This window comes from Tamandua tetradactyla, chromosome 7, assembly GCF_023851605.1.
Source record: "Tamandua tetradactyla isolate mTamTet1 chromosome 7, mTamTet1.pri, whole genome shotgun sequence".
NCBI classification, from domain to species: Eukaryota; Metazoa; Chordata; class Mammalia; order Pilosa; family Myrmecophagidae; genus Tamandua; species Tamandua tetradactyla.
The window spans coordinates 74795916-74815829 of NC_135333.1; the positions used below are offsets into that span (position 1 = coordinate 74795916).

General features: G+C 37.8%; 1 protein-coding gene and 1 pseudogene across 7 annotated transcripts in view; both read left to right on the forward strand.

Moving 5' to 3' along the window:
• Positions 1-4044: 4044 nt before the first annotated feature.
• Positions 4045-19914, forward strand: part of BORCS5 (BLOC-1 related complex subunit 5) — a 222749-nt gene continuing 206879 nt past the window's right edge. For 6 of the 7 annotated variants that reach the window (XR_013179549.1, XM_077170101.1, XM_077170107.1 and 3 more), the window contains exons 1-2: positions 4166-4531; positions 6676-6819. Coding sequence is in view for 6 of the 7 variants with exons in the window: in XM_077170101.1 (XP_077026216.1) it covers positions 4474-4531; positions 6676-6819 (202 nt within the window). In the remaining variant the exon portion in view is untranslated. The other variant, XM_077170102.1, reaches the window with a different exon arrangement.
• Positions 6826-19326, forward strand: LOC143691522 (riboflavin kinase pseudogene; annotated as a pseudogene).

The window sequence follows — 19914 nt, forward strand, 5'->3', positions numbered from 1 at the left end:
AAATATTATGTGCAAGTCAAGCCTCAAGGAAGGCGTTTGGGGTTCTGCAGGATTTATTGTTTATAGGTCTGGATAATAATGATGAAAACAACGATGTCTGTTCTAGCTATTAACATTGTATTTCCAGGACTGAGCATAGTACCTAGTACGTGATACTTGCCGAGTAAATATTTAACCAGTGTATTGGTTGATTAAATGCCGAAAAAAACTTCACAGTGGGAAAAGTGGCTTTCTAAATCACTGCTTTCCTTACCCTAACTCCCACATACACAGAAACCAATGTAACATTACCAAACCACTGACACTGAACCAAGCAAGTGGTCTAACTCTGCCAGCATCTCCACCCTAGTCAGCCTGGAAGAGCTTTCAAGCCTAAAGAACTAGGCAATGTAGATCCCTATTCTAGGCCTGATATAGCAAACAGCTACAGCGTAGTATTAACCAATAGCTACAGGAGGCAAATGTTAACAGAATGCCTGCGAACAAGGGTGCAGTGTGTGAAACTAACTGTATTAGCTGTGTCCAGAGGAAGACCTACTCTTGTAATACGATAATGTTGGGAGAACTTTATTTCAAGGGGTTACTGAAGAAAACTCCTGAGTGATTTCCATTGGAGTGATTTTCCTGATGCAACAAGACACCAGAGTACCTGTGCCTTTTATCTCTGCAAATAACACCTGAGGAGCCAGGGGACAGGGAGGTCATGTTCTTTGAATACCCTTACACTGGTAGTCTGTGCTAGACACAAAATACACCTTTCCTTCACTTAGAAACTTCAGGTTCAGAGCTGTGATACAATGAACCTGATATCACTGAAATGACATATTTTTTTTCTGTTATGACACTGAACAGTGGACTTTGATGAAAATAATGATTAAAGAATTTTTTTTCTATTGACATGAACGATATGTTTAAATTAGAAATCTTGTCTGTCATCACCTCACTCATTGCTTGAAGAGATTCTTGATCCTCTTCTCCTGAGCATTAGAGGTACTACTTATGTGGAGGCAGGTTTTTAAAAGAAGTATTTTATTCAGAAAACAGGTGTTAGGCACCTCCTGGAGAAACTAAAGACCAATAAGACAGGATCTACTTTCAGTAGAGGAGACAGGCAAGTAAATTAATGGTTGACTAAAGAATAAATGTACTGATAAAAGTGCTAAGGAAGCTCAAGGGAAGCACATCAAAATTAGACTTCTGGGAGGAGGTCTATAAGCTAAATCTTGAAGAATGAAGTTCAGTGAGCCAGATGGAGGAGAAAAAGGCTAAGTGTCCCAGACAGAGGAAGCAGTGTGACCATTCTGGGAATTTCACCCTGACTGGCATGAAGAGTGCCTGCATGCCTAGAGGAAAGAGAAGTTGCGGGGTGGGGGTGGGGGGGAGGGCACAGAGCAAGAAGGTCCTTACCATGCTAAACTTTAAACTTTATTCTGAAGCCATGGAGACTTATTGGTGACACGTCCAAATTTACATCATGATTTATGATTAATATTCTAGAAAACCCTTTCTGCCATCAACATCAACATGTAGGACAGGTTCAAGAGATGAGGCTGGGGGCCTTCTGCCTTTCAAGAAATGAAAGAATGACAAGACCCTGAACAGGATGTGGAGGTAGAAGAGATTAAGGCCAGAGGCAGTTCTGGTTTTACTTCTTATTAGCTATGTGAGCCTGAATAAACCATTAAACTCTATATAAAATTAGGAAAGTGGTATTTACTTTATGGGCAGGTCAAACAGGTCTGATATTCCTGATATGCTTTATATTGCAAAAAGGCTGTTCACAAGTTGCTGCTTATGTGGAAGTGATTTTTTTTTTTGTATGCTGTATGGTGGGGTCACATTTCATTATTTTCCCATGTGAGTATCTCATTTTTGCAGCACCATTTGTTTTTTGTTTGGTTGGTTGGTTTTTGTTTGTTATGCTTGTTTGTTTGTTTTTGGGGATGTGCATGGACCAGGAATCAAGCCCAGGTCTCCCACATGCCAAGTGTGAATTCTATCACTGAACTACCCTTGCACTCCTAGAAGTGATTTTAAGGGTAGTAATAGGCTTTAATCTCCAAATGTTTGCTACTGCTTAAGACTCCCCCTCCCCCACCCTGAGAATCCTTGTATTTTAAATGCCTATATAGTTTTCTTGCCACCAGACTGTAGGCTTAGTAAAATTAGGGACTGATTCTTGTTGGATCTTTTATTACCAGCCTATAGTAAGTGCCTGGTATGTCACAGGCTCTCAATAAATGAGTCAATGACTAAAGGCATTTTATCTTCATCATTTTATCACCATCACCACAATCAATTTTACAACATTTTCATTGTCTCAAAAAAGAAACCCCCATCTATTAGCAGTCCTCCCAACCTTAGTGTCTACTTCCTGTCGGTATATTTGCCTCTTTTGGACATTCCACATAAATGGAATCTACAATATGTGGTCTTTCCTGACCGTCTTTTTTCACTTAGCATAATAGTTTCAAGTTCATCCACGTTGTAAAATTTACTTTGTTCCTTTATTATTGCTGAGTAATATTTCGTTGTATATTTATACACATTGTATATGTATACACATTGTATATGTATACCACATTTCACTCATCCATTCATCAGTCAATGGACAGAATATCCCATTATCCAAAGGGAAGCATTAAAAAACATTGTCACATCAGTATGGATTAGGTTATAGAATGTAAAAAAATACAATTTGATGCGGAAGAGGGGGAACAAGAGCCAGAAGGAGTTATTTTGGCTCCCTTTATCTCCTCTCTCACCACTCCCCAAGCCCCACACTCCCCAAGAGGGCAGATCTAGGAAGTGAGCCAAGGCTGTCCAGCTGGCCAGTCTCATAACCACTTACTACTTGGTGATCATGGGAAAGTTACCTTTTATGGAAGTTACCTTAGCGTTATTGTGAAAAATAAATTATGTAAAACAGGGAAAATGTCTGAATATAATAGAGTGGAAGGCACTTAAAAAATCATTTAGTCAATTTGACACTCCTTCTGAGATTGTATTTATATACTATAAATAAAATATAAATATAAATATAGATTATATATAAAGGCCATTTGCTTGAAATTTCATGAATCAAACAAGATAACATGAGTTGGAAAATTCTGAGAACACCAGAGTCACCCTTTCATGATGGCATTGCATTACTGAGTCTATAACCTTGACCTGCTGAAACTGTTTCCTTTTTGTATTTCTTGCACTCTTTCCTGGCCTTTTGCTAGTTTCAGAGTGGCTTGTCAATAATCGTTCATGTCCCCAGAAAGTGCCTGGAGTCTACTATAAGGGCATTCAGTTTTTCTTGAAGCTGCTGTCAAAGATACAAAAAACAAAAAACAAAACTGCATTGACACTGAAACCAGCAGGGATGATTTTATTCATAGCCATCATGGTAGCGGAGAGAGAGAGAATAGAAGTCTCAACTCTGAAAACAAAATACAGAAAGCTTTTTAAGGGCTGAGAGTGGGTAAGTGATGTATTGTGACTGCAATTTGGACATGATTCAGAATGTTGTCCTCTGTTGTAATTAGGCCACCTGAAATTTTTAAGGCTGGGAGAAAGTGAAGGGGAGACAAGCAACTGCCTAGTCAGGAGCTTCTCAGACTCCTGGTTGGAGTAAGGGCCTACAGTCACTGAGAAGCCTATCCAAAGTGTAGTCAAGCTAAAGGGAAGTTAAGACAGTCTTAGTCAGTGTAAAGACACTGGAACAAGTGAATTAGTATTTTGTATTTTATTTTTCTCTAATTTCCAGACTCTTCTTCCTCCTTCTCCCAGCTTTTGGAATTTAAAAAGGGGCTTTGCAACCAGACAATTGTGGATTCTCACGCTGAGTCTATCTAGTACCCCTATGTGGCCCTCTTTACTCCATCTGTAAAGCAGAGTTTAGAATACCTATTTTGTAAACAGTAGTTGTAAGGCTAGGGATAAAGTTTCTACGCATAGTCGGCGCTTAAAGGTGACCCCTCATCACCATAGGAGACAGTTCTGGCTTGGAGGTGTCTGAGCTTTAAAGCTTCAGGGTCCTCCTTCCGAGGAGGACGCTTGCGGCGCCTTCCTCGGGCCGGGGGCGGAGTCTTCTAGCCCGGAACTGACGGCAGCACGTAGCCGGCGCCGCCAATCCGTATCCGGAAGGAGCTAGCCTGCGGTGCGTTAGCAAGTGAGTGAAAGCGGCGCTGCCCGCTGGCGGTAGTTGCGTCTGAGTCTCTGCGTTACCCTTCTCTCAGGTTCTCCTAGGGAAAGTGGGCGAGCTGTGTGTAGCCGCCCCGCGCCGCGGTTTCATGCGCACCCGAAATAGGGCCTCCCCAACCTCCGGCTCCTGAGCCCCCGCCTGTGCTGGGCGGGGCCCAGACTCTGTTAAGCCTTCCAGTCCCGGTCCCTGGCCCTGGCCTCTCCCCTTCACCCACCCCAACCCCCGCGTCAGAGCGGTTATCGCCGGTCCCACCGTTCCTCAGCTGCCACCATACCGGCACCATGGGCAATGAGCAGAGCTCCGAGGCCGAGAGCAGACCCAACGATCTGAACTCCTCAGGTCGGTGTCCTAATCTCCCATCCTCCTCCAGCGTGTCTGCTTGAGGAATGGGCTGCCTCCCATCCCGTAGCGGGGCCTGGGACAGGTGGTCAGGACCGCACGGAAAACCCTCGCCAGTTTGTTTTTTTCTTTTCTTAAAAAAAAAAAAAAAGTCATCCTGTGTCCTAGCCTTGATTCCTCTGATGGAGATTAGTGATAGTGAATGTAAGCTAAGCCAGTGTAGGCACACCTGCCCATCATTTACTTTGAAAACAACAATTTCTTTCGGTTTCAGCTTACTCTTTAATAAAAAGACTTGCCCTAATTAATTTTTGGCTTTAGTATTCATGACTGTCGTGGTGAGATTTGGTTCACACAGTGAGTGGATCATAATCAGGACCCCAAAGAACTGGCTCCTTAGAAACGGGTCTTGGAGGTTCATTTTGAGAAGGATGTGTGATAGGTGTACTAACCGCTTTGAGCCCTTGGGTAGGAGGGGCAAACGTCCCCAGCAACTGCATTTTCCCTTCAAGTGTCGTGACCATCTTCTGAGTACTGTAGATTTCGGCCCAGGCAGCAGGCTCTGGTGTTTCCCTCTGTTCTGCCCCATCCATGTTTTTTTTAGGTTTTTCTTAATATTTGAGGTGGGAATGGAGGGAATTGTATCTGGAGCATAGTGCTCAATATGTAAAACAGCTGATGCATTGCCCCTGTTTTTGTTAACTGACAAAGTCGAGGGCAAACTGGGAGTATTCTGGACAAACTCTGAGGTTGCTAATCCAAATAGGAGTCCTAAAAAGCACCCCTGGTCACAGAACTGCTTGTTTCTTGGTAGGATCTGTATATCAGAAATGTGAAAACTAGCAGATATAGGGGTGTTAGGCTTGAAATGTATAACATTCTTCTGTTTCCTTGGAAGGTCCAGAATATGATATCCATTATAACAAATGCAGTAATCATTGCTACTTCTTGTTTTCTTGCTTGTATGTGAGGCCAGAAGCATATTTTGGAGAAGGGGTATGGTAGCTTTTAAATATGCTTGCTTTTCAACCAACAGCATCGGCTCATTCCTGATGTTAGAATTTACTTATTCTCCTGTATCATGTGCCTTATGTACATTTACATTTGATTTGCACAGTAACTTCATTTTACAAATAAGGTAAATGAGGTCAGCTAGAGTGTGGTAGAGTTCACTTTTCTGTGGTGCCTGGGGAAGGGGGATCACAATTTGTAGCAGGAAAGATTTCTGATATGGGTTTTGTAAAAGGTTAGGTAAATTACCATGAAAGGTTAAGAAATCTTTTTAAAAAAAACAATAAAAATAGCAGTGATTCTGAAAGGGTGAATGCCAGGCCACAGGGAACTCTAGCCTGGAGGAGGCAGTGCAGTTTTTGGTGTCTCTGGATTGAACTTTGAGGCATGATTATGATGAATGTGAGAGTACTACTTTTTAGAATGTAAAATCTTCTTTCATTCAACATTTCCAGATATTTGGAATATCTTTGTCTCTGGAGTCCTTTATAGTTTGCATCACACCAAATGGATTACAATCTCCTGAAATTGACCTGCTTCTCTAGCAGTCCTCCAAATTTCTTAATTTTCCGTAGGCCCAGAATGGACCTAGTTTATAACCTTCTTGGACTAATGTCTGTAACTTTAAAGGGGCTGGAACTTTAAGAATGGATTTATGATCTGGGATTGAGAATTTGTGTTTTTTCCCATAGCTAAGATCTAAAACCATGATCAGGTTTTTAGCTGGCCTACTGCGGTAGGGTGGATAAACAGCTTTGCAGCTGGGTGCAATATGGGTCAGGCACAGTAACAATCCATGGACTTTCAGTTCCTTTTGTTAAGTCTCTTTCTTGCAGTGTTAACCTTGTGCGTGTTAGCCAGTTTTTGTACCTTCATTTCCTCATTGGTAAAGTAAGAACAGATGTCAGGAGGATCAAAGAAATAGATGTTAAAAATACAATTTGCTTTGACTTTTGAATGCTGAATAATATATTTTTAAGTAAAAAGCAGTACGTACATGTTATATACTCCTGTAATGTTTGAGTTTTTAAAATACTGTAAAAAGTAAAGGCCCCTATCACTGATCACCATATTTGGTGAGGCAGAAGTGGTAACTAACATGCAACAGCTGAGCAGTGTAATTTTGTTTTCAGTGACCCCTTCTCCAGCTAAGCATAGAGCCAAGATGGATGATATTGTGGTTGTAGCTCAGGGATCCCAGGCCTCACGAAATGTCAGCAATGATCCTGATGTCATCAAGTTGCAGGAAATTCCAACCTTCCAGCCTCTTTTGAAAGGTAAGACCTCATCTTGCTGGAGAGGTTATCCATGTGTCTTCCTTCCTCATCTCCTTCAGGTCATTGTTTGACTTCTCTATTTAAAATTATAACCCTTTTTCCATTCTATTTTTCTCTAGCACTTAATCACTATTAACCTACTGCATATTTTGTTGATTGCCTGTATTTCTCTGTGAGACTGTGAACTCCATGATGGGAGGAACTTGGTATGTTTTGTTCACTGTTGAATCCCCAGCATTTGGAATAAGATTGATAGAAAGTTGAGACTGAATAAATAAATGAATGACATTGGAATTGGCACTTATCTGTTATATTTCATGAGAGGATTGTTATTCTTGTCTGTGATCTGGACCATGGGTTCACTAGTTCAGATCTATAGAGAAAATCTCCATGCCTACTGATACACTTGTAATTAATCCTGGCAGTGGACCATACGAAGAGAGTGTATGGCTTGGTACAAACTCTCAGTCCACTTGTTAATCATATACTGAAGTAGCTACCTTTTGATAAAAAAGCCATTACTTTATTATTGTCATATCTTCATTAAGTAATGGAGATGATTTTCAGTTGATGAGGTTTCTGCTATAGGAGTCCTCTTTTGTTCCTCCCCTTTTTCCCCTCTCCACCACTTACTTCAAAGATAAGGAAATATAAATGAATATAAGGCCCTGTTTAACTTAACTTGGTATGATGTAATATAAAACATGTTTATATAGCTGTTTATATTAAAAGACACCGCCCCCCCACATGCATACGTTATTTCTTTAATTCTGACATCATGAAGTATGTTTGATTGGTTTGCAACAAGATCACATAGTTGGCGAACTTGAACCTTCTTCACTGATATCAAATTCTATGCTAGTTACCCTATTCCACACTGTACTTAAAAACAAAAGCAAATTTTTATATATATAGATGACCCACATATCATCTCATTCATTTATCTGTTTTACTCAGAGAAAATGTAAGCTTTCAGTCTGTTTGCTGTAGACTTTGGTAAACTTGTCCGGTTCTTAGGTAATCAACGTAACTTTCAGTCTGTTTGCTGTAGACTTTGGTAAACTTGTCCAGTTGTTAGGTAAACAACATAAGTTTTTTAAAAATTAATATATATTTCTTTTCATTAGAGAAGTTTTAGGTTTGCAGAAGCATCATGCATAAAATATATTCAATAAAGGGTTCCCATATCCCGCCTTATTATTAACGCTTTGCATTAGTGAGGTACATTTGTTAAAATTCATGAAAGCATTTTATGATTGTACTAGTAACTGTAGTCCAGTGTTTAAAATAGGGTTCATTGTGTTGTACATTCCTATATTTTTTCTTTTAATTTTTATTCCAGTAGCATACATATGACCTAAAATTTCCCCTTTTAACCAGATTCACAAATATTATTCAGTGATGTTAATTACATTCACAGTGTTGTGTTACCATCACCACCATCCATTACCAAAATTTTGAAATCAACCCAAATAGAAATCCTGTATAATTTAAGCATTTACTCCCCATTCCCTACTTCCAACCCAGCCCCTGGTAACCTGTATTCTAGATTATGACTCAGTGAGTTTGCTTATTCTAATTATTTCACATCAGTAAAGTCATACAATGTGTGTTCTTTTGTGTCTGGCTTATTTCGTTCAACATGTCTTCAGGGTTCTATGCTAGAACCCTACATCTGAACCAGAACCTGTTCCTTTTTAATGCTGAATAATACTCCATTGTGTGCATATACCACATTCTGTTTATCCATTCATCAGTGGATGGACACTTTTGTTGCTTCTATCTTTTGGCAGTTGTGATTAATGCCACTAAGAACATCGGTGTACAAATATCTTTTCGAGTCCCTGCTTTCATTTCATTTCCCAGGAGTGGGAAGGCCAGGTCATATGGATTCTACGCTTAGCTTTCTGAGGAACCACCAGACTTTTTTCCACAGTGGCTACACCATTTTATAATCCCACCAACACTGAATGAGTGTTCTTATTTCTCCACATCCTCACCAACATGTATAATTTTCTATTTTTTTTTTAATGGTAGCCATTCTAGTAGGTGTGAAATGATATCTCATTGTGGTTTTGATTTTAATTTCCCTAATTGCTAAAGATGTTTAACATCTTTTCATGTGCTTTTGGCTGTTTGTATATAAACTTTGGAGAAATGTCTATTCAAGTCTTTTGCCCATTTTTAATTCTTTTTATTGTTGAGTTGTAGAATTTCTTTATTTATTCTGGATATTAAAAAAATTATCGGGTATGTGGTTTCCAAATATTTTCTCCCTTTGTCTTTTCACTTTCACAATAAAGTACTAAGCACAAAATTTTAAAATTTTGATTAGGTCCCATTTATCTATATTTTTCTTTTGTTGCTTCTGTTTTGGGTGTAAAGTTTAAAACCATTGCCTATGACAGAATTTTTTTTTTAATTTTCATTAATAAAACCAGCCAACATACAATATGAACATTCTTTTTTTCATCACATAGTTGTATATTCATCATCATGATCATTTCGTAGAACATTTGCATCAATTCAGAAGAAGAAACAGAAAGAAAACAGAAAACAAACATCATACATACCATACACCTTACCCCTCCCTCTCATTGATCACCAGCATTTCAATCTACTAAATTTATTTTAACATTTGTGCCACCTATTATTTATTTTTAATTCATATGTTTTACTTATCTGTCCATAAGGTAGATAAAAGATGCATCAGACACAAGGGCTTCACAATCACATAGTCACACTCCGAAAGCTATATCGTTATACAGTCATCTTCAAGAAACATGGCCACCAGAACACAGCTCTCTACATTTTCAGGCAGTTCCCTCCAGCATCTCCATTATGCCTTAAGTAAAAAGGTGATATCTATTTAATGCATAAGAATACCCTCCAGGATAACCTCTCAACTCTGTTTGGAATCTCTCAGCCATTGACACTTTATTTTGTCTCATTTCTCTTTTCCCCCTTTTGGTTGAGAAGGTCTTCTCAGTCCCTTGGTGCTGAGTCCCAGGTCATTCTAGGATTTCTGTCCCACGTTGCCAAGAAGATCCACACCCCTGGGAGTTATTTCCCACGTAGAGGGGGGAGGGCAGTGAGTTTGCTTGTTGTGTTGGCTGAGAAAGAGAGGCCACATCTGAGCAACAAAAGAGGTTCTCCTGGGAGTGAATCTTAGGCCTAATTTTAAGTGGGCTTAGCCTATCCTTTGCAGGGTTAAGTTTCATATGAACAAATCCCAAGATTGGGGACTCAGCCAATTGCTTTGGTTGTCGCCACTGCTTGTGAGAATATCCAGAATTCTCCACTTGGGGAAGTTGAATTTTCCCCCTTTCTTGCCATTCCCCCAAGGGGACTTTGCAAATACTTTTTTATTCACTGTATGTGACAGAATCTTGAAGATATTACCCTACATTTTCTTCTAGGAGTTTATAGTCTTGGCTCCATTATTAGGATTTTTAATCCATTTTGAGTGAATTTTTGTATAAAATATGAGATAGGGGTCTCCGTTATTGTTTTGCATGCGGGATATCCAGTTCTCCTACACCATTGTTGAAGAGACTATTGTTTCCCAATTCAGTGTACTTGGTAGGCTTGTAAAAAATCAGTTGCCCATAGATATGAGGGTCTGTTTCTGAACTCTCAATTTGATTCCGTTAGCTTATTATCTATCCTTGTGTCAATACTATTTTGTCTTTCTTTTTTTTTCATGCATGTCTTTTATTACTCATCTACCCATACACTGCATAAAGGGAGTTAATCACAAGGCTTTTAACAATCACATGGTCATATGTTAAAAGCTATATAGTTATACAATCATTATCAAAGATCAAGGCTACTGGATTACAGTTCAACAATTTCATGTATTTCCTTCTGGCTATTCTAATATACCAGCAACTAAAAAGAAACATCTGTGTAATGAGTCAGTCATAATCAAGTACCATGCTTTTTTTTTTTTGTATGATGGTTTCTTAGAACAAGGATATTTTTGTGCATATTTTATTGTTGCTATTGTTTTTCTTTTGAATATTTTTACTGACAAATCTTCATTCACATACATTCCATACATGGTGTACAATCAGTGGCTCACGAGATCATCACATAGTTGTGTATTCATCACCATGATCATTTTTTAGAACGTTTTCATCACTCCAGAAATAGAAATGAAAAGAGAGAAGAAAAAACTCATATGTACCGTATGTCTTACTGTTCCATCTCATTAACCGTTAGTATTTCCATCTTACCCTTTGTCCCCTCGATTATTTATTTATTTTTTATCCATGTTTTTTTTTACTCATGTGTCCATACCCTAGATAAAAGGAGCATCAGACACAAAATTTTCACAATTGCAAAAGTTGTATCTTTATACAGTCGTCTACAAAAATCGAGGCTAGAGAATGTTCTAAGAAATGATCATGATGATGAATATACAACGACGTGGTGACATTGTGAATTATTGATTATGCATCAAGAATGGAATGATCATATGGTAAGAATGCTTGTGTTTGTATGTGGTTATGTTTATAAAAAAAAAAAAAAAAGAATCAAGGCTAGAGACGCCTTTCAGGTGCCTGGTAGCTTCCGCTGGGTCACTGCTGTGAGGGACCTGCCCTGGCACTTGGTCGTAGTCATGCGCAAGTTGTGTGCCTGAGTGGCCCAGCTCCCTTCCGTGGCCCCTGGTTAGCCCAGAAGGGTCCAGGCACCACCTAGAGGGCGACTCCGCCAGAGGCACAGACTGTGCTGGACCCTGCGATGCAAGCAGGTGGCATCATGATTCACCTACCCTACTTCTGCCACAGCAGGTGGTGTGGAATTTTGGTCATGGCTCCAAACAACTGGGCATCCCTACTGCTAACTTTCCTGAACAAGTAGTCAATAATCTTCTAACTGATCTATCCACTGGCATTTATTATGGTTGGGTCAGTGTTGGAAGTGGAAATGTCCATAAGATGGAGCTGAGCATAGGATGAAACCCATACTACAAGAATACAAAAAAATCCATGGAAACTCACATCATACATACCTTCAAAGAGGACTTCTATGGGGAAATGCGCAATATGGCCATCGTTGGCTATCTCAGACCAGAAAGAACTTTGATTCTTTAAAATCACTTATTTCAGCAATTCAGGGTGATATTGAAGAAGCTAAGAAATGACTAGAATTATCAGAACACTGGAAAGCAAAAGAAGACACTTTCTCCCAGGTTCCTAATAGCAAAATAATGAATGACCACTGCTGAGAAACCATCTTATTTATTCATTCACTGTTTTCTTGTATTTCACTGCTCATAACTACACAGTCTCATATTGGTGATATTTTAAAAATCAGTCATTTTCCTATTACTGTGAATTAGTTTAAACAATACAATGTAATTACTACATTTATGCTTCAGCTGTTAAATTAAACCCATCATGCCACAGTAATAAAAATATTTCATTAAAAATTCAAGATTGTTTTATGTAATATGTTAATTAAAAACTCAAAGCATTCTAAAATATACCACTTAGAAAGGTCTTAAGTTTCTTATGATAGAAATAAAACATATATAATGGGTAAAAGTTTGAGATGAGGCATGTTCTTAAAATACCAGTATGTAAAAAAAAAAAAAAAAAATACCAGTATGTATATAGGTATTTGTATAGCATGTCCTGCTAAAACAGAGAGGCTTGAAGTAAATGCATTAAACAGAGGTTTGGTAGTCTGTTATAAACCTGAGAGGAAAAACTCCAGACTCTGTATTTTTTTTGGTATTTTAAGTCAAAGAAAAATCTGTAGTTTCCAGATCTGTAGCTCTCATTTTTGTGTTGGATAACATTTTTCTCCTTAAGAGAAGATACTCTTGTTCTTCAACATTTTTTTTTTATGGTTTCTTTTTTCCCTTTAAACAGTTGTCAGTGTCAAGTTTTTCATTTTGTTTTTTCCATTTAGGTTTGTTTACAACTGTATGCTCACAGGAGATTGAATCTACCTTTGCCATTCCATCCCACCACTATATGAACAGTGATGGCCATGCATATCAGCATTGTATTTTTAGAAAAAAAAAAAACTGTAGTTTCTTCAAGGTTTAGTTGAACATATAGCTGTTCATTTATGTATACCATTTATATATGCAGTTTCTTAATGCCAGTTTCTTAAAGAACACAGAATTCTTGGGACTCCGCTCCCCTGAAAATATTTAAGTGCCAGTTCAACTATGAAAGAATTACGAGCCTGAAAAAAATCTAAACTCTGTAGTTGTGTATGTTCAATGCCAGACTAAAGAGTGCATATAGCTTGGGGTAAAAGCATAAAGTTCTAGTTAAATCTTTATCTCATACATTTTCCTTCCTGCTAACTATGTGATTTTTGGCTGTTTGAGTCTTTGTTTATGTAGGGAGAAATTTGAAATTGATATTTGAGAAATTAAGGTTACAGATTGCTTTGAGCCTCTGAAATACTACATTGTATCATTTTTCACTTGAGCACTGGATTTGTTGGAAAGGAGGAGCAGTATACAGAAGGTAATTTTAAAGATGAAAACAACTCATTATAAATAAGGTTCCCTAATCTGCATAAATGAATTAGAATAAAGTATATAGGAAAACATCTAAAGTCACATTGGATTATCGGGAAACATGGATAAATTCAGTTGGTTGTATTTTACTTGATGGTGTATGACTTTGTGGCAAACAGCAGTATGTGGCATTTTTCATTTATTATAAAAATATTTAGAAAATGTAATTTAATGTTAGAAATAAGATACTTGAACAAGCAAACAAAAGAATCAAGGCTACTGGAACACAGCCTAACAGTTTCAGGTAGTTCCAGTTATTCCAAAACACCATAATCCAAAAAGTGGTATCTATATAATGTATAAGAATAATCTCCAGGATAGCCTCTTGACTCTGTTTGAAATCTCTCAGCCACTGAAACTTTATTTTATCTCATTTCTCTCTTCCCCTTTTTGGTCCAGAAGCCTTTCTCAATCCTTTGATGCCAGGTCCTGGCTTATCCCGGGATTTCTGTTCTGAATTGCCAGGGAGATTTACACCCTTGTGAGTCATGTCTCATATAGTGGGGAGGGCAGTGAGTTCACCTGCCAGGTTGGCTTAGAGGGAGAGGCCATATCTGAGCAACAAAAAACGTTTTCTGGGGTTGATTCTTAGGCCTAATTTTAGGCTCAGCTTATCCTTTGCAGGAATAAGCTTCATAGGGGCGAACCCCAAGATTGAGAGCTTGGCCTATTGATTTAATACTATGTTTTTTTGACCAGTGTAGCTTTGGGATAAAGTCAGAAAGTGTGATTTCTCCAGCTTCATTCTTCTTTTTTAAGAAGGGTTTTTGGCTATTTGGGGGTCCCCTTAACCTTCCAAATAAATTTGGTAATTTGCTTTTCCATTTCTGCAAAAAAGGCTGTTGGAACTTAGATTGGGATTGCTGAATCTGTAAATTATTTTAGGTAGAATTGACATTTTGACATTTCGTCTTCCAATTGATGAGCATCGATGTCCTTCCATTTATTTAGATCTTTAATTTCTTTTAGCAAAGTATTGTAGTTTTCTGTGTATATCCTTGGTTATATTTATTCTGAGATATTTGATTATTTTAGTTACTGTTGTGAGTGGAATTCTTTTCTCAATGAGAAATCGTCCTCAAATTGCTCATTACAAGTCTATAGAAACACTACTGGTTTTTGCATATTGGTTTTGTACTCTCCCACTTTGCTTAATTAATTAGCTCTAGTAGTTTTGTTCTGGATTTATCAGGACTTCCTCCTATAGGATCATGTCACCTGCAAATAGTAAACGTTTTACTTCTTCCTTTCCAATTTGGATGCCTTTTATTTCTTTTTCTTCCCCAATTGTTCAGGTTAGTATTTCCTGTACAAAGTTGAATAATAGTGGTGACAATGGGCATCCTTGTTTTGTTCCACATCTTAGAGGAAAAGTTTTCAGTCTTTCACCATTGAGTATGATGTTAGTGGATTTTTCATACCTGTCCTTTATCATGTTGAGGAATGTGGTGGTTTGAAGCTGTATGTATCCCAGAAAAGCATGTTCTTAGAGTTAATCCATTCCTGTGGATACCCATTGTAAGTAGGATCTTTTGATTGAGGCCATTTCAGTTAATATATGACCTACCTCATTCAGGATAGGTCTTAATCCTATTACTGGAGTCTTTTATAAAAGAGATGGATACAGAGGTGGGGAGGGGGAGAGAGAGAGAAGACCATGGAAGCAAGAAGTGGAAATCAGTGAAACCTGGAAGAGAACGGAGAGAACTGCAGATGCTGCCATGTGCCTAGCCATGGGCCAGAGGAACAAGGATTGCTGGCAGCCAGTCTTTGGGAAGAAGGTATCACCTTGATGATGACTTGATTTGGACATTTTCATAGTGTCAGCTGTAAGCTGATGAATTCCCATTGCTTAAAGCCATACTGTTTAATGGTATCTGTTTAAGCAGCCTAGCAAACTAAAACAAGGTTGTTCTTCTATTCCTATTTTTCTAAGTGTTTATATAAAGAAATGAAGTTGGATTTTGTCAGATGCCTTTTCTGTGTCAATTGAGATGATCATGTGTTATTCCCCTTTGTTTTGTTAATGTGATATATTATATTAATTGGTTTTCCTATGTTGAACCACCCTTACATACCTGAACTGAATCCTGCTTAATCATGGTTATATAATTCTTTTAATGTGTTTTTGGGTTTGATTTGCTAATATTTTGTTTAGGATTTTTATATCTATAGTCATAAGAGAAATTGGTCTGTAATTTTATTTTCTTGTATCAATTTTTTTGAAGAGTTTGAGTTGGAATGGTATTAATTCTTGAAACGTTTGGTAGAATTCCCCTGTTAAGCCATCTTGTCTTGGACTTTTTTTATTGGGAGGTTTTTGATGACTGATTGAGTCTCCTTAGTTGTTATTGGTCTTTTGAAATATTTGGTTCCTTCTAGAGTAAGTTCAGGTGGTTCATGTGCTTCTAGGAATTTGTCCACTTCATCTAGGTTGTTTAATTTGTTGACATATAGTTGTTCATAGCATCTTCTTTTTTTTAAATTTATTTATTAATTAAAAAAATTAACAAACCAAGTAAAACATTAACATATATAGTCAGTAATTCACAATATCATCACTTAGTTGCATATTCATCATTTCTTAGAATATTTGCATCAATTCAGAAAAAGAAATAAAAAGACAATAGAAAAAGAAATGAAATGAAAACAGAAAAGAAAAAAAAAAGATTATACCTACCATACCCCTCACCCCTTGCTTTCATTGATCACTAGCATTTCAAACTAAATTTATTTTAGCATTTGTCCCCATTATTTATTTTTATTCCATATATTCTACTCATTTGTTGACAAGGTAGATAAAAGGAGCATCAGACACAAGGTTTTCACAATCACACAGTCACATTGTGAAAGCTATGTCATTATTCAATCATTCTCAAGAAACATGGCTACTGGAACACAGCTCTACATTTTCAGGCAGTTCCCTCCAGCCTCTCCGTTACATCTTGAATAACAAAATGATATCTACTTAATGTGTAAGAATAACCTCCAGGATAACGTCTGGACTCTGTTTGGAATCTTTCAGCCATTGCCACTTTGTCTCATTTCACTCTTCGCCCTTTTGGTCGAGAAGGTTTTCTCAATCCCTTGATGCTGAGTCTCAGCTCATTCTAGGATTTCTGTCCCACGTGACCAGGAAGGTCTATACCCCTGGGAGTCATGTCCCACGTAGACAGGGGGAGGGTGGTGAGATTGCTTGTTGTGTTGGCTGGAGAGAGAGATCACATCTGAGCAACAAAAGAGGCTCTCTTGGGGGTGACTCTTAGGCCTAAATTTTAAGAGACTTGTGCTATCCTTTGTGGGGTTAAGTTTCATATGAATGAACCCCAAAACTGGGGGCTCAGCCTATAGCTTTGGTTGTCCACACTGCTTGTGAGAATATCAACAATTTAACTTGGGGAAGTTGAATTTCTCCCGTTCTCACCATTCCCCGAAGGGGGCTTTGCAAATACTTTTTTATTCACTGATCGAATCACTCTGGGATTCATCAGGGCATCACTCTGGACAAACCAACAAAATCTCATGTCAACAGTATTTGTCCTTTAGTTTTTGGCTAGTCTCAAGGTCCATCCATGTTGTTACATACTTCATAACTTTTTTCTGTCTTAAAGCTGCATAATATTCCATCGTATGTATATACCACAGTTTGTTTAGCCACTTGTCTGTTGATGGACATTTTGGCTGTTTCCATCTCTTTGCAATTGTAAATAATGCTGCTATAAATATTGGTGTGCAAGTGTCCGTTTGTGTCTTTGCCCTTAAGTCCTCTGAGTAGATACCTAGCAATGGTATTGCTGGCTCATATGGCAGTTCTATATTCAGCTTTTTGAGGAAACGCCAAACTGCCTTCCACAGTGGTTGCACCATTTGACATTCCCACCAACAGTGAATGTGTGCCTCTTTCTCTACATTCTATCCAGCACTTGTCATTTTCTGTTTTGTTGATAATGACCATTCTGGTGGGTGTGAGATGATATCTCATTGTGGTTTTGATTTGCATTTCTCTAATGGCCAGGGACGTTGAGCATCTCTTCATGTGCCTTTTGGCCATTTGTATTTCCTCTTCTGAGAAGTGTCTGTTCAAGTCTTTTTCCCATTTTGTAATTGGATTGGCTGTCTTTTTGTTGTTGAGTTGAACAATCTCTTTATAAATTCTGGATGCTAGACCTTTATCTGATATGTTGTTTCCAAATATTGTCTCCCATTGTGTAGGCTGTCTTTCTACTTTCTTGATGAAGTTCTTTGATGCACGAAAGTGTTTCATTTTGAGGAGCTCCCATTTATTTCTTCCTTTCTTCAGTGCTCTTGCTTTAGGTTTAAGGTCCATAAAACCGCCTCCAATTGTAAGTTTCATAAGATATCTCCCTACATTTTCCTCTAACTGTTTTATGGTCTTAGACCTAATGTTTAGATCTTTGATCCATTTTGAATTAACTTTTGTATAGGATGTGAGATACAGGTCCTCTTTCATTCTTTTGCATATGGATATCCAGTTCTCTAGGCACCATTTATTGAAGAGACTGTTCTGTCCCAGGTGAGTTGGCTTGACTGCCTTATCAAAGATCAAATGACCATAGATGAGAGGGTCTATATCTGAGCACTGTATTTGATTCCATTGGTCAATATATCTATCTTTATGCCAGTACCATGCTGTTTTGACCACTGTGGCTTCATAATATGCCTTAAAGTCAGGCAGCGTGAGACCTCCAGCTTTGTTTTTTTTGCCTCAAGATGTTTTTAGCAATTCGGGGCACCCTCCCCTTCCAGATAAATTTGCTTATTGGTTTTTCTATTTCTGAAAAGTAAGTTGTTGGGATTTTGAGTGGTATTGCATTGAATCTGTAAATCAGTTTAGTTAGAATTGACATCTTAACTATATTTAGTCTTCCAATCCATGAACACGGTATGCCCTTCCATCTATTTAGGCCTTCTGTGATTTTTTTTAACAGTTTCTTGTAGTTTTCTTTGTATAGGTCTTTTGTCTCTTTAGTTAAATTTATTCCTAAGTATTTTATTCTTTTAGTTGCAATTGTAAATGGAATTCATTTTTTGATTTCCCCCTCAGATTGTTCATTAGTAGTGTATAGAAACACTACAGATTTTTGAATGTTGATCATGTAACCTGCCACTTTGCTGTACTCATTTATTAGCTCTAGTAGTTTTGCTGTGGATTTTTCAGGGTTTTTGACATATAGTATCATATCCTCTGAAAACAGTGATAGTTTTACTTCTTCCTTTCCAATTTTCATGCCTTGTATTTCTTTTTCTTGTCTAATTGCTCTGGCTAGAACTTCCAACACAATGTTGAATAACAGTGGTGATAGTGGACATCCTTGTTTAGTTCCTGATCTTAGGAGGGAAGCTTTCAGTTTTTCCCCATTGAGGACGATATTAGCTGTGGGTTTTTCATATATTCCCTTTATCATTTTAAGAAAGTTCCCTTGTATTCCTATCCTTTGAAGTGTTTTCAACAGGAAAGGATTTGAATCTTGTCCAATGCCTTCTTTGCATCAATTGAGATGATCATGTGATTTTTCTGCTTTGATTTGTTGATATGGTATATTACATTAATTGATTTTCTTATGTTGAACCATCCTTGCATACCTGGGATGAATCCTACTTGGTCATGATGTATGATTCTTTTAATGTGTTGCTGGATTCGATTTGCTAAAATTTTGTTGAGGATTTTTGCATCTATATTCATTAGAGAGATTGGTCTGTAGTTTTCTTTTTTTGTAATATCTTTGCCTGGTTTTGGTATGAGGGTGATGTTGGCCTCATAGAATGAATTAGGTAGTTTTCCCTCCACTTCGATTTTTTGGAAGAGTTTGAGCAGGATTGGTACTAATTCTTTCTGGAACGTTTGGTAGAATTCACATGTGAAGCCGTCTGGTCCTGGACTTTTCTTTTTGGGAAGCTTTTGAATGACTGATTCAATTTCTTTACTTGTGGTTGGTTTGTTGAGGTCATCTATGTCTTCTTGAGTCAAAGTTGGTTGTTCATGCCTTTCTAGGAAGTTGTCCATTTCATCTACATTGCTGTATTTATTAGCATAAAGTTGTTCATAGTATCCTGTTATTGCCTCCTTTATTTCTGTGAGGTCAGTGGTTATGTCTCCTCTTCCATTTCTGATCTTATTTATTTGCATCCTCTCTCTTCTCCTTTTTTTCAATCTTGCTAAGGGCCCATCAATCTTATTGATTTTCTCATAGAACCCAGTTCTGGTTTTATTGATTTTCTCAATTGTTTTCATGTTCTCAATTTCATTTATTTCTGCTCTAATCTTTGTTCTTTCTTTCTTTTTGCTTGCTTTGGGGTTAGTTTGCTGTTCTTTCTCCAGTTCTTCCAAGTGGACAGTTAATTCCTGCATTTTTGCCCTTTCTTCTTTTTTGATATAGGCATTTAGGGCAATAAATTTCCCTCTTAGCACTGCCTTTGCTGCATCCCATAAGTTTTGATATGTTGTGTTTTCATTTTCATTTGCCTCGAGATATTTACTGATTTCTCTTGTAATTTCTTCCTTGACCCACTGGTTGTTTAAGAGTGTG